The sequence below is a fragment of the Camponotus vicinus genome, unplaced genomic scaffold (genome assembly GCF_025532165.1).
Source record: "Camponotus vicinus isolate PSW18456_S1 unplaced genomic scaffold, iyCamVici1.0 SCAF_5, whole genome shotgun sequence".
NCBI lineage: Eukaryota > Metazoa > Arthropoda > Insecta > Hymenoptera > Formicidae > Camponotus > Camponotus vicinus.
Genome location: NW_028141977.1, coordinates 12274782 through 12291653, shown reverse-complemented (window position 1 = coordinate 12291653; position 16872 = coordinate 12274782). Strand labels below are relative to the sequence as shown.

The window sequence follows — 16872 nt, the reverse complement described above, 5'->3', positions numbered from 1 at the left end:
ATCGCGCGGTATGAATTCTAATATTACGTCGCTGGCCGCTCTAATTATCGCTCGTAATGTCATTTAGCGACAGTTAATCAGTGGGCGTAAATTTAACGGGCTCGAGTTCGAAAACGAAAGTGGCGAGAAGCAGCAGCGTTGAAGACGCGAAAGCAGGCGATGATTATCGACGATAAAACATCATATTACATCGACGTATTATTTCATTCACATTCGCGATTCTCATTGATTTACGATCAACTGTGCGCATTGACATCTGAATATTCAGATGTCAATGACTATGTGTATAACGTGATTTGCGAAACACAAACTAGCTATATCTCCTCGCCGAATCTCTCATGATGATATATATGTATTATACATAGGTGCATCGCAGTATCATTGCTTTTGGCAAGCGAACAACTACCACGCGGAATAATCCGTCAGCTGATTTCGAATGAGAAATCGAAAAAAATATGGAATACCTTCACGTGGCGCGATGAAAGTAAGCGTGTGCAAACAGCATCGCTGAACTTATATGTATATTGTACGTTTACCTATTGGCAATAGCACCTACGAGGAAGGCATCCGAGCGCGAAAGGTCGCATATAATAAAATGCGTTGAAAGTGCAGCGGCCATGCTTAAATAAAAGACTTAAATATATGATGAAACCTCGATTTAATAATGAAACCGCACGAAGTAATTTGCCACAAATATTTTCTATAATTATCTAGTTATTAAATTAAATTTATAATTTAATTTAATAATTAAGTTTTATAATTAAATATCAATATTCGAAAAAAAGGAAATAAGCTGCACATATCAGTTTTCTAAAAATTATTATTTGCAAAGAGAAGATAATTCAAAATGTATTCTAGAGAGACTTTTCGAAATTTGTTATAATATATTGTCATTTCTTTTAAAAGCAGGAATTTTTTATTCCGTCGATAAATGTTAAAATAATTAATATTAATGAATTGACTCAATCTCATACGTTTAAATTGTTGAGCCAAATTTCGTTGTAAACTTTTTCGACACCAATATTATACAACGATCTTTTGCGCTCTTCACACATTATCGACATAAAAATGTACGCACCAGAAATCGTACATATTTCACTGCCACATCAAAGGAGTTATGTTACGCGATGAGATTACACGCTTCATCGCACAGCATACCACGAGCCGAGCCTTGAACTGACAGTGAGCTACGGATATGAGATGCACGACCAAAGTAAAATATGAATCATTAGAATGTTTACGACAGCACAAGGTTCAACTCGATGCAAATTTAATTGCGAGAAACTTTGATTCGGAGAGAGCTCGATTCGATAATGTGAATTTTACTTAATAGAATCTTGCAATTAAACGTGACTATGGCACAATAAAATTATTCTCGTATCGCTTTTTTCATGCATGAATTTATTGACGACTAATAATGCAAAATTTTTAACGTCAAAAATGCACATTCGTAAATATCATAATTCGAATGGTGATAAATCAATGGTGATAATTCTTGAACGAGAAACTACATTCTTTCGACGAGATAGCACGAGCTCGAGTTGTCATTTTCCTTTGCGCATAGCATCACGGCTGTTGTTAATATCGTCATTGTGACATGCCGAACAGTATGTCGATAGCAAAATAAATATGAAAATATTGACGACACACATGAATGACAATGAGACCGCTAATATGCAAAGCGTCGAGTCATCGATACGCGATATTTGCATTTAACAATTGTTACGCGTGTCCATGAGATTCTCATTCCATTTCCTCTCTCGATCATATGTATATTGATCATTGTTGCGCTACTTTATATAAACGTTTATTACTACCGACAAAAAAATGTTTCGAAATAAATAGATTTTCGCGTCGCACGCCTTCTTCTATTCATTCGTGAATGCAAAAATGTATTATCAAGAAAAAAAATCGCAAAAAAAAAAATAATAACGCGGGAGATACTCGCGTTGATATTTCATTGCTGATGAAAGACTCGCACTGATATTTCGTTCGTGTCAAAATAAAAAAAAGAGGAGAAAAAAGGACAAAAAGAAATCTCGTGGTGGACAAGAGGCGCAGGACGTAATAACTCGCGGCGGTCCGCTCGATATTCAAATTCGTCCACTGTACACGTCGACCAAAAAAATCTATGCACACGCTCGTGTGTATGCACCGGGCGTAATAAAAGGCGTGAACGATGGCCGCGGGAAAAGTCATAATCCACTTTTGTTTGCGGATTTATCGGTCTTCCGTGATGCCTCGTCCGGCGCTTTATCGAATGCCGACGCCATGAACGAGCGATGGCATAACAAAGGGTGGGAAGCTTCGGGAACTCTCGATGCTATACTTCCTCTCTTCACTTCCTCTCCCATCTGCTCTCTCTCTCTAGCACATACGCACATGCACACAATCGCCCACAATACACAAAGAAAAAAAAATGCTACCAGACTCTGGTAACGGCCGTAAATGACTTTCGCATATTTCCGTTTTGACCGACGGACAAATATTTGAAGAAACGAAGAAAAAAAATAACACTAGAGAGAGCGAAGCAAATTACTTTTTCAATAGCTATAGAACAATCGAGGGAACCGGATATAACGATCTACGTCCGTGCTTTATGAAGAATTATCAGTACGCCTGCTATACAATGAGTTCCCATGCTAGCATTGAAATCGCAGCTTCTAGATCGAGCTAATTTCTTCTCTCTTTTTTTTTAATCTTCCTTCAAAAAAAATACAATTAATATTTTCAAGCATCAAAAATATATTATCTAATATCAAATGCTTTATCTCTTATAACATTTATTGCTATTTTATTTTGCTCATAGATACTCGTCTCACGCAAAGATTTTTATTGAGATAATTAATCAGCATTCTTCGGAATTTAGAAATTTAATAATCGTCCTACTGGGGCGATAATCTGAGCTGTGTCACCGTCTACTTTCTCCCCCCCATCTATTCTTCATCATAGATTTTAGCGATCCAATCGTTCTATAGTTTCTCCTCTTGCTATTCCGCATACACACAACGCTTTCCATTTTTCAAGTCCACACGGCGTACCGCCGATCCCGCGAAATGATTACAAACGACGGGGATAACGTTCAATAAAACGTCTCCATTCCACGTTCCATTCACGTAGCGGAGATGCAGCGTGCTCGGTCGTCGAGTCGATATCGGGGAACATGTGTGTTTATCTATGTCCGTTCGGTACGCGGCCGCGACGTGCATCGCTGGGATATCAACGAGAATACGTCTCTATCGATACCAGTTATCGCTCATGGAAAATCCCACAACCCTATACTTTGGTTAAAGGAAAGCGACATTCGAACAATTGGCCGTTCGGATTTCGCAATAGAAGGAAATTCCCTGTCATCGTATGCACGCTGAACGCAGTTGCCTAAAGATGCATATTCGGTTTGCATTTATATATTATATTTTTCTTGATTCTTAATCTTCATTTAATCAAATGTAATTTTCACACGAATTTATCATCTTGTTTATTATTAGAAGCATTTGTTGAATGTTCTCACGCGCATATATATAAATATACATATACTTTTTGATCTTTATATTTTCACACAATTTAACATATAAATGCAAACACGTTTTAGTCGCTTTTAATACGATCTCGATCGCTTGAATTGCAAATGTCATTCGCTTTATTTCCGCGATCCAATTTTTTTCCTCTAAAAACACGAACATTCGTTCGATATCATTCGATGTTCACTACAATGGCCAGGGGGTGTCTCACTGTCGCAATACATGTACATTTTTCCTGGAATTACTTATGCATTACTTCGAATTACTTCGCATTACTTCGCATTACTTCAAATTACTTCGAATTACTTTGCATTACTTCGAATTACTTCGCATTACGTTGTATTATTTCGCATTTTACCGCGCTTACGTCTGAAGCAGCATCGATAGCATAGGAATGGGGATGAGTGGGGGTCATTTTGGACGGTACACAGTGTCTGTATGCATGTGCGGCCGTTCAGAACCATCCCCACTCGCATACTGTCGATGTTAAACTTATAGAAAAGTTCAATCTACAAGATATTGTATCTCCTGATTATTTGAAGCAACTTCTCCTTTTTACTGGATATGACAATATCACATCAATAAGCAAAATAAACGAAGAAAGACTTTTGCCAAAGAAAGGTTAACTTTATTGTTAATTCCTGAAGAAAAAAAAGATTTTTTTGGTATATACACGGCAAAAGAACAATATTTTGAAATTTTATTTAGAATAAAGAATTATTAAATATATTAATTAAAAGTAGTAAAATGTTTCTTGAATCTACTATTCTTGAAAAAACTCAAGAACAAAATTTAGAATGTTATGTGACGTTAGTACACAACATCAAAGCACGTCTAATAAACGTAAATGCTTAAATAAAGATAGAAATATAAAACGTAATAAAAATAATTTTGATGATACAATTAATACATCTAAAAACAAATCTTCTTATTTAACTGAAGACGATAAATCTAAAGCTGTTAATCATATTAAAAACGTAGTTTCAAATTATATTATTAAATTCTTACAAAGCATCGATTATGATGAAGCTAAAAAATCACAAACTCTTTCTAACTTAGATAATATTAGCATAGAAAAAAAATCAAACTGCTTATGTAAATTGCACAGAGTGCAATTTTTTTTCTAAAACATTTACACAAATTGAAAATAATAAATATAAATGGGTTCTTTCAAATTTTAATAAGCATTTTAAAACGCATTTTAAAAATAAAAAGTCTCAAAATATGGTAAAAAATTCTAACATTTTAAATTTTCTTCAAGTAAATCCAAAATCTAATGTAATAGAAAAAAATATTAATGAACAACTTGATGAATGTAATAACAATGTCGTCATAATTCCGTATGATAATGCACTCAAGAAAATACATGTATGGGAGCTGAAAAATTATCAAGTGTCTCATTATGTTCTTCATCAAGTGTTGATGATTCGATTCAAAAAGAAATTAATTTTATTGAAAATGTATCACAAAGTTCTAGTTTCATATGTACTCAACTTTATATGGATGATCAACTAACATCACATAATGCAAGTCTTTTCTTGGATTTTTCCTCGGATTTTTCTAAGAGTGAAATTACTAAGGAGGCAAATCAAAATGACAACAGCAATTCTGATGAAATTATCCAGCTTCCACAAAAAATAACAAATTTTCCAAGCAGATTAGATCGAACAAAGACAAAAAGAAATCTTGTTTTAGATATAAATCAAACGAAAATCACAAACTTTGTTGAAATTTGTGAACGTATCAAACAGCATGTAAATGAATGTGAAATAATTTCTTAAGAGTTTGTTTCCAATTTAAGACTTTTGGATGAGGAAAAATATTATGCTGTCTATTATAATAACACATTCTATATTGGAAGAGTCATTGAAATATTTGAAAATTCTACAAAAATTAAATTTTTAAAATCCAAATTAGATGTTTATAAATGGCCTAAACAAACAGATATTCAAATAATACAAAATGAATACTTATTCTTTGGACCAGTTACTCTAATTGGAACCGAACCGTTTCCTTAAATAGACATGAAAAGTATTAATTAAAAAAAGATACAAAGAATTAAAGAGAATATATAATGATTAACTATATGTAACTCAAATATGTGTACATATATATATATATATATATATATATATATATATGTATGTATGTATAATTGTATTTTATGTGTTCATGTTCGTAAGTTTAAAATAAAAGATTTTTTTTTTTAATTAATAATTGGAACAAAGTTTAAAATAAGACATTTTTTTAAATTTATAATATGTATATTTTGCAAAATAAACAATTATTCACGTATATATTTATTTTATATATATATATATATATATATATATATATATATATATATATATATACATATACATGAATAATTAAAAAATATATGTATAACTAAATATTATAATTTATAAAATCATTAATGATTTTATTCCGATCTAATTTTATTACTAATTTTAGTACTAATTTTATTTGTATTTTATATGTGTTCATGTTCGTAAGTTTAAAATAAGATTTTTTTTTTAATTAATAATTGGAACAAAGTTTAAAATAAGACATTTTTTTAATTTATAATATGTATATTTTGCAAAATAAAAAATTATAAATAAATATATATATATATATATATATATATATATATATATATATATATATATATATACAGGGTGTCCGATTCCTGAGTGACCAAACGAAAAGTAGTGGTAGATTGGATTAAATTGAGAAGAAAAGCTCTACTATTTTGCAAAATTCGCAATAATTATTAAGAAATAAGCAAAAATGTTTCGGCGCATGTGTGAGAAGCGGTAGATCGCTCGCAATGTCCGATTAATGAGTGATAAAACGAAAAGTGGTGGTAGATTGGGTCAAACTGAAAAGACAAGTCCTCTACCATTTTGCAAAATTCGCAATAATTATTAAGTTATAGGCAAAAATGTCTCAGCGCATGAAAAGCGATCTGTCTACCGCTTCTTATACTCTGAGACATTTTTGCCTATAACTTAATAATTATTGCGAATTTTGCAATATGGTAGAGAACTTTTCTTTTCAGTTTGACCCAATCTATCACCACTTTTCGTTTGATCACTTAATAATCAGACACTACAAGCGATCTACCGCTTCTCATGTACCGAGACATTTTTGCTTATTTTTTAATAATTATTGCGAATTTTGCAAAATGGTAGAGGACTTTTCTTCTCAGTTTGACCTAATCTACTACTACTTTTCGTTTGATCTCAGGAATCGGACACCCTGTATATACGTGTGTGTGTGTGTGTAAAGTTTAGAATAAAAATCTTTTATTTTAAATTTATGAACATGAACACATATAAAATACAAATAAAATTAGTACAGATCGGAATAAAATCATTAATGATTTTATAAATTATAATATTTAGTTCCGATCTGTACTAATTTTATTTGCATTTTATATGTGTTCATGTTCGTAAGTTTAAAATAAAACATTTTTTTAAATTTATAATATGTATATTTTGCAAAATAAAAAATTATAAATAAATATATTTGCATTACATATAATTACTTTATATTTCATGGAATTGTTTCGTATTACGTCGCATTACTTAGAGTACATGGTGCATTACATGGAATTACCTGAAATTACCTGATAATTCGCAATACATGTACAAATTTTTAGTCAGTGAGACACCCCTTGACAATGGCCATTAGAGATTACGACAGGAAATGGGGAAACCATGCATCCGCAAAAAAGGAGCGAAAAGAGGATTTTCGACATTGTCGGTCACTGAATTAGGGATTGTATAATCGGCGGAAATAAGGCGCGTACGCCCGCGTCTCTGCGACTTTTTTAAATCAACGAGACTGCTCTCTTGGGGCGGCATTATCGTTCTCAAAGTACGTCATTAGGGTCAAAATTTACGAGAATCTTGCAAGAATTGCCAGTTGTGCGGCGCGTCGCGTGATCAATGATGATGGCGTGTGTGCGTCCAGGTGTGCGAGGGCATCCTGAATGAGAGAATGTCCGTGAAATCTCTCGAGGGCATAATGTTCCTGGCGACGACGCGGTAAAAATATACCGGCAGAGGAGAAAATCAATTGCACGCTGTTGCAATTTTCATCTGCGTAGCGCAATCATCGAAAATGTGATGCCGTTGATAGTTGGACAGGTGAACCGACATAACGATATGTGTCCGGAGAAATAATACGTGTCCCGTAAAGGATAAATGCATGAAGAAACATTAATAATAAATGTACTAAAGAAAAAAAAAAGCCAAATCCTTCCTAGACGGAAAAGCAATGATCTTATTAAATATTATATTTAATTAAAACATTGAAAAGTATCAAAGATATTTATTTGCGAAATAAAATAAAATATTCTGCATTTTTACTATTTACTAGATTGATTCAAAATAGTTTTTATCAAACTGCGATTTAATGCAGAATTTTCAAATCAAGCACAAAATATATTTAGCGAAATGTTTCATACAATGTTTCGTTTAACTGTACTATTGATTTGGAAAATTTTAATTATTTTGCTTGATAAATCCAATCCCAAGGTTTACAATTTACATGTAACCGATTAAACCATAGCCACATTGATTGCCAGATTTAGAGGCCGGATGCGTCTCTTTATAGAATTCCATTGCAATGAAATGGCAATGGAGTTAACGTAGCAATAACGAGGATTTCGCAATTGCAAGTGCCAGTTGATCGTCCACAATCGACAGCAGATAAATTGCAAGTGAATAGATCGTTCATTTCACCCGACTCAAGCTTTTTCTCTGACACTCTTTCAAAGAGCCAAAAATTATCACGTTATACTTGATTTGCTTTCACAAATCACCGTCCATTCAATGTTTCAGTTTAGAATCTATCAAACTTGTGAAAAAGTTTTATTCGCGATATGAATGATTTTTTTTATTTTTGATATGTAAATAAAACATATTTCATGACCGATAAGTTTGCATCAAAAAATTCAGAAGCAAAAAACATTATTATTCTATCTCGATATATCATTAGCAAAATATTAATCGGATAATTGAATTTTTCGTCTGTTAATCGCTAAATGTCAAGCAAACTTAAAATTCTCACGTGTTACGTAGAATGATCCATTCTCCTAAATTTTTCAAAATTGCAATATTTAAAGAAAAAGAGACTAAAATATTATTACAATTTATGTCACTGCTATAATTTGATGAAATGAGACAATTTCAAATCTCTGATACAATCATGTTTATCACAGAAATGCTCGTTGCACGATACACTAGAAATGCAGATGCAAGTACACGTAAATACTTTGTCGCGTGCAACCGGCTGTTTAATGAAGAACAAGTGGCCGCAATCAATAAAACAAACAACAAAGATGCGAATATTACGACGGCTCGCGCACAATTAAATTAAATTATGAGCATGAAGTCGCTCGTCAAGCTAATGTTTCGAATAAGATGAGGCAATCCGATTTTATTGCTCTTCGTTACCGGAAATAAGATTTCTTATAAGATTTCTTGTTAAATATTTCGCAAGGACATATAACGTTCATCTAGATGAAATATTTCCCGAGCTGGAAAAATGAATTTCGCCAGATTTCTCTAACTAATTCTACTAAAAAAATTATTAACTGAATTGAAAATAAGCTGCATCTGTATGTTTATATCTGAAATGTAAATCTATACATTTCTATATTGTACATTTGTATATTTTTAAATTAATAAAATCCTAAATTTACAAGCTTTCGAGTCTGTAAATTGCGTTAAACTATATGTATTAATACATTATAAAATTTCTGATAAATTCTTACAGATTGCTTAGACTTATATGGTAAGTCTAAAAATTTATATGTTCTTATCTTCGTGTTTTCAAACAAATACAAGAAAATTATAAAATTATAAATAAAATTATAAATAAAATATTTTTTAAACTGATTAAATAACGACAAAAAAAAGAAACGCTTAAAAAATCGAAATGTCAAAAATATCCAAAACTGATAAATCAAGAAACAGTTTCATCATCAAAACCCGAATTTATCGTAACTAATGGACAATCGAATAGAGATTAAATTGAAAAAACATGAAAGTAATTTTAGTAAAAGGACTAAAAATCGGATACGATAAATAAATAAATGTGAAATATCAGCACGAACAAAACTACAGATCGAAATCGCGATTAAAAGTAATTAAAAATGAAATTTACACCATTCGTCGGCGATCAGCAGATTTATACATAAACCTGTGATAAATACATAATAGTGCGATCAGCCATTCATGAAGTTTGAAAAAAGAATGTGCACAGATTACGATCGGAAATTCAACGAGTGATCAGATATGATAGTTGACAACCGAGCCTCATCGTTATCCGTATTTGCCGTGCAATTCGACATCGATGCGTTTACGCGACACACTCGTTGTACGAAGCGAAAACACGTAACATGCATGCGGAATGTCGAATAAAAACGAACGAATCTCTATGTGGCGAAGCGTGTTAAAATATCGAATGTTGCACGGACAGAAACGATTTGACCGAATACAGATTTGATTGCAAAACGCCAAAAGATATATCCGAAATGCGGTTGGTTTAGCTAACAAATATAGTTACATCAATGTTAAATATATGTATATACATGTGTGTGTATGTATGAACGAAAAAATATTTTATTCAGTTGTTATTTTTTCCTACAAACTCAACCGATGTTGACATAGATTTGAATATCAAAAAGATTTCACATACAAAATTGACAAATATAATAAAACAAGTATAATATAATATTAATCTACAATTTAAGAATATTGCATCGAGATATAAAATGAGACACAAAATTATATTCTATCGAATATAAAAAATTTTCGTATAAGAAATATTGGTTTAATATCAATGCTGGTTATTGTTTTATACTTTACCTATAAAAATAAAATAACATTAATATAGTAATATTAATGTAATATTAAAAAATATTATGATCAAATTTATATGCAATGCATACATTAATTATCAAGAATATCGCCTACAAACAATAACAGAATATCGCAGAAGATGTTCTCATCGTCGAGCGGCAGTTCAAGAAATCATTCTACGACGAAGAAATTAAATTTACGCCGATTATCGACGCGTGACCATGCAGCCAATACGATACGAGAGTGAACACAATGCGGTCAATGCACCGTTGAAATAATGAGTTTGTAAGTAGGACCTCCAAACTAAAGAACACGTTCGATGACTTGGGCGAGGCGGCAAGGTACGCGACAAAACTCGCTTTCAGAATTCGCTTCGGTGAAAGCCACGTATGCCAACGTTTCTACGGGTCATAGCAGTGCAGTATGGCGAATCGTAAACCGTTAATGAAAACTTCTCGAGCGGTCAACCACTATGGCAATCATTGTACATTTCATTAGAAATATATCGTGGCAGTACAGTATAATTTTAAAAAATACATATTAAAAAAAAATATGTATTGAAATATTGCTAACAATATAAGAAAAAAAATAATATGCATTAAAAATACTTTTTAATTTTACTGGCAATATATTGACAATAAAATAATAATATTGATAATAAAATAATAATAGGAATATACCAACATTATTAACAATACAAAAGTAATACAATGACAATGTTAGCGATAAAATGTATTGTATTGCCACAAATGGTAATCACTGTATATTTTTCGAATAGTGATTGACCTCTCGACATATCTACAATTCATAACTATGGTTAAGCTAAACCCTCGTCATATTCATTCTTTGTACCATGCACACATCTAAAATATTAGGCGTTTATGATTTATTATTATTTCAAATGAATGTGATGACATATTAATTATTGCTTATATAGATGTGTTTAATATTGTTAATTTGTAATTATAAATAAAATGAGCAAAATATTTATAAATAAAATTACGAGCTAAGATTTTATTTTAAAACCAGTGAAAACTTAGCAAAATTTGTATCTCACACTTGTGATCTTAATCTATGAAAATATATTCAAGATATAAACACATATTGAATATTCAAGAAAACGATCGCGTGCTTAGAATATAACAAAGGCAGACTGAAAATATATGTTACGCTCACGCACAGATAATGTAACATCCATTTGTGTTGTAAAAGACCTAACAATTGCTGTTGGTGCGTACAGAATTAAAACTGATATTGATAACATTGATATACTACATCAGCATCAATCGACATGAAGATTGTATTGATTCATCGACGATGATGCTGCGCGCTTTGCTTGAACGCTTATTACTGTGATCAATAGATTTCAAACAATTAATGGTCATGATATTAACTTCATCACTTGTTTATCGACAATCTCTATTCGTTAGTTAATGATAATATGCTGGCAATTAATAGTTGCTGGTTACAATGAGTACGCAATCTGCGTTCTCATTCAAACGACAGCATAATCAAACGATTTTGAATAAAATTGTAAGAAGAAAATATAAGATATTCTTTCATAAAAAAAATTACGCTTCTTTTCAAATAAAATAATGGTAACGAAATTACAGACAATAATGAAAAAAAAAATATTATATTGAATTTTTTTATTATATTATATATTTATTATATTATTGAAAGTATTAATTTATTTTTTAATAAACTTAAAAAATATTTAACATCAAACATTATGAAATTATGCGGTGCAGTAAATAAATCGTGAGAATTGCTAAAATCGCGAGATGTACAATTGACAAGTCATGCGACTATAAAATTATAGGTGCAGCCGTTTAACTAGCTTCCATATTGTCAGTTAACATTCAACAATCAATGTTTTTGTCCATTCGTTTAGGATGCAGCATATAATTTCTAGCTATAAGGCAAATTAAGAAATTGCTGTTAGCGTGACAGAAATAATTTCAAACATATATACGCACATACATACTTAATAATATATATATAATATGCATATGTATGTCTATTATTAATTTTCATCTTAATGAAAGAAAAAAAGAATTCGTTTTACTATATTTAATATCATATGTTGAATAATATTAAATTTTTTAAATATTTATACACATACATATAATATAATTAACTTGTATGTGTATTTAAAAACTTTACTTCTTTTATTTCTAATTAATGTTTTAACATTTATTCGAAAATGTTTACGCGCTCTTTTTACTCTTTTGTATTTCTTTCAAAAGTAAATGTAAGCGAGAGTGATTTTTTCGTTGTTAAGTTCATTTATTTTATAAAAAGTCTATGAAGCGCCATACCAAGCCGAATAATGCCGACAGTGACGATTGTGAATGCTCCTAGAGTGAAAGCGTATAAGATGAGCGCATCCTATGACTTTCAAATGAATAGACGTAAGCAGGAAACGAAGATGGATGGATATAAAGCAATAACGCATAATCAGCGAGTCTTACGAAACATTTTACGTAGCATATTACTATTATAAGCGAGAATACTGTGTATATCTAATGATTAACTCAACATCGTACATTACTTCGAGTAATAATCTGCTGCATCACCGCGTGATAAAACTCTTTTCAATATAAGAGAGATATAATTAAAATCACATATTTAAAATAATACTTAAAAAAAAGAAGATATGCTTAAAGAAAAAAATTTTACACGTTTATAAATTTTACTATAAAATCTATTGTATTAAATTTTACTATAATATCTATTGTGTATGTGTACAAAAAAAGCATGTTTATCTCATAAATTGTCCTATTTGTAACGACACGAGCTTCCCTGACAGAAATTGGTAACAGTACAACACAGCAAACTCCGTCATTTGATATTTCCACGCTATTGCTACCACAACGTTGCGGAGGATATCGCGTGACTCTATATCCTGTCTCGCATCAAATGATGAATGGCGAACGATTCACACACGAATTCAGCGAGAACTTAATTGCTAGACCGCATGCGCGCCGAATAATAATTATTATTTTCGACCATGCTCAAATTAGTGCACGTTGATTATATCGCAGTTGCAGTTTCCGATACCCCCTCTCTATTTGTACAAAGTTAAAAAAAAAAATACGAAAAAAGTATTTTCTCTTCATATAGCAAAATAACTGTGTGTAACTACAATTTTTCGTGTAAACGCACGATTTTCCAATTAAAATATCACATCGTTTAAAAATGCGCTTGGTGCAATCGATATCGCCGCGAAACTGCAAATCGAACGAAATAGAAAAACCGCGAATTCAATGAATTTTTATTCAGTGCAAAAAAGAAAGACGGAAAAGAGAAACAAAATTACATAAAATCGGGCCTTTGATACCAGCCGAATAATATCATACAAAATTTATTTGAATATAACAAATTATCGGTTTACATTATATTGCCCCCGCAGTAAACTTTAATTAAACTGTTTAGCAATTCCGAAAATTATGCGATATGTTATGTAAAAATTATGATAAAGGTACATTGCGTAAATATTATATTAATAATTAATAATTTTAGACTATAAAAATTCTAGCAATTGTGTTTCTGTCCACGTTTGTATAAATTAAAATTAAATATATAATTTACTAATAATTATATGTATTATTTCAGGAACCAATTTTTGATGTTTGCCTTAATAAAATAATATATATAAAATATGATTACGAATAATTATGAATAGTAACGAAAATGGCAATAGTAATATAAAAATAAAATGATTTTTATCAATTATTTCCATAGAAAAACATAAATAAAAATATAAAATTTTACTAACATATTCCGTCTTTGTGAATTGATATATTGATTAAAAGTAAAACACGATTCTTTAAGAAGTAGATATTTTATCTTTTAAAAAAATTAATTTTTTAAAGTATAAGATACCAACTTTAAAAAAGTGATATATTTCGATAGATATTTTCATTCCGTGTATCTATGTATCGATGCGGGAAAGATGCAAAACGCTTTTTTATATTTCTCGTTATTTTTATTCGCATTCTGACACAAATATGATATTCATATCAGAATGATCCGCAATTTCTTCGAGTGTGCAATTTTAGAACTTGCTCCAAAACTGAGTTTTATGCATATATGTATTTATGCATATAGAGCTTGCAAGTCAGCGAAGCGTTAGCTTGTGTCCTTTTTATAAGCACACACAAGTCGTTATGATCCTATAGTTTTTATAGAAGTAATTTGCATGCAGAGCGTAGAGTAGCGCATTGTGCCAGGAGATTGAACTTCTCGAGGTCAATTTAAAAATCCCGGTTCATTATTTTGCGAAACATAGCGTAGGTGTTGGCGCAAGCGGAAACTACCTTCGTGAAAAAATGGCCTCTCTCACTTTCAGCTTTGGTGGAAACAGTAGCAATTCTCGAATGATACGCGAAACGTCAGGGGATTTTTCATGAAAAGTCCATGAAAAGATATGACTTAAATAGTCGAGATAGAGTTTTATGAATTTGCGATAAAGGAGAAACCTCTCGTTCGAAATAGTAACAAGAATTCAATTTTAGTAGATAAAAAATACATTTACACACATATTTGAACTTTTGCAATATAGACGCACTCTCAAAAAAGTTCTCTAAAATTATAATACTTCATTGATAAATTTAATTATATCATTCTTTAATTTTTTTTTAATATTTCTTATTAAGAGAAGTAATTTTAAAGAAGAAAATTAAATCAATAATTAATATTAAGTTCGTACATTAAATTAAAATTAAAATTAAATTAAATTAAATAATTTATATTAAATTTGAATTGATAAACTCAAAAAAGTCACTGCGCGTATAAAAACCCGAGCTCCAATGGATTAATGCAAATAATTACGAAAATATTCATGACAAAAATTCTTTTCATAGAAATTGCTTTTCATAATGAAAATATATAATTTCCATAATATAAATGTATTTTCCATAAGCATATTATAAATTGCAGAAAATTTTTCATACAAATACCGAGAGATATCCGATGTAGAAACCTGAGATGTGTTTTTTTTATAAATCACATTTATAAATCACGTTGTTTATTCGTTTATCAACCTAAAATATTTTTCAAATTAAAAATGACTGACCTCTTTCACTTTATCCCTTCGTTGTCTGGCGACATGATCCTTATCCTCTCCGCCGACAGTTAATGGCAGTTTGTCTGCGGATGCTGGTGGCACTGTCACTAATATTGTCTCTTCTTTATGCACAATCAACGACGAAGAACTACTCGTACGCACTCGCGATTCACCAATGTCCGGTTTCTCTAATGTCTTTTGCTGCTGATACTCCTCATCGATTTTTGCCTAAAAATTCGACACACAACCGAGATGCATTTCGCGATCGTTTCAGATGGCAAAATTCGCACGGTATTTAATTAATAAACATTGACGATTGCGATGAAAATCGAAATGCACTGATTCTACTATTAAATTTTACATCTGATTTTATATTTATTTAAATTCAAAATTGGATATAAAGTATTATATTATACAAAGATAAAAATTGATAAACACAATTATTATGTATTGTTATCAAACAAATTATTTAATGTAAAAGTATAAAAATAAAAAGAATTCTAAAATAGAAAACAAGTATATCGAAATTATATTTTACTATTTTATTTTCTTCGATATTTTCTATTCTAGTGATGTTATATAAATTATTGGCAATGATTTGCACTAATTTTTTGCATAAAAATAATAATCAAAACCGATTTATATATGTATCCGCACAATAAATACAAAACAAACTTGTTACTAAGGATTAACACATGAATATTTAATGTTTTAAACAAAATCATTCTAATTTAAGAGACATTATCGTTTACATTAGTATCTCTAAATTGAAGGTGCAGATCAAATTAAATTTTAATTAAATTTTCGTGACTGCTTTCGTTTTATTGATTTGTAGTATAACCGTTAATTATGCAAATATATGTGTTGTTAATTTATTTTATCTCAAACTTTATCGATCCAAGATATTTAACTCAACCGTTTTTATGATAAAAATAGACCAGTGCATTTCCATAACGATCACACGTGCCATCTATACGCGATCCACATTCCACGGAAGTACACTCCTTCTCGCTTTATTCACCTCCGAGAAGTGCATACTCTCGAACGCCTTACCGTTATGTCGTTGCCAAAGAAAAGAAAAAAAAGGGTTAACACACGAGAACTACTTTTATAACGGAACGATAACCCGTTTCTGTTTATTCTCACGATTCTTCATTTTCCATTTTTAGTTACATTTTGCAAGATTGTAAATTTTAAATGATTGTAAATTTTACTTTCTTGAAAAGGAAAGGAATAAAAATTAATATCAAATATTTTTTCGTGATAAAATACCGTTATTTGTATTAAGTAAAATTATTATCATTTTATGATTATTCATGTATGCAAATGCACATTTGTATCGAGATGTAGGCGAGATTGCTTTACTCAGTTATACTAACGTTATCTTATATTGTCGCGCTATATTTCCTTTCACGATGCTCAT

General features: G+C 30.7%; 1 protein-coding gene across 1 annotated transcript in view; it reads right to left on the bottom strand.

Annotated features, from left to right (window-relative positions):
- The window catches only part of Alpha-man-ia (alpha-Mannosidase class I a), a 478743-nt gene that overhangs the window by 459652 nt on the left and 2219 nt on the right, over nucleotides 1-16872 (bottom strand). Inside the window, exon 2 of the mRNA XM_083101236.1 lies at nucleotides 15459-15677. Coding sequence (XP_082957362.1) covers nucleotides 15459-15677 — 219 coding nt within the window. The remainder of the gene's footprint in view (nucleotides 1-15458; nucleotides 15678-16872) is intronic.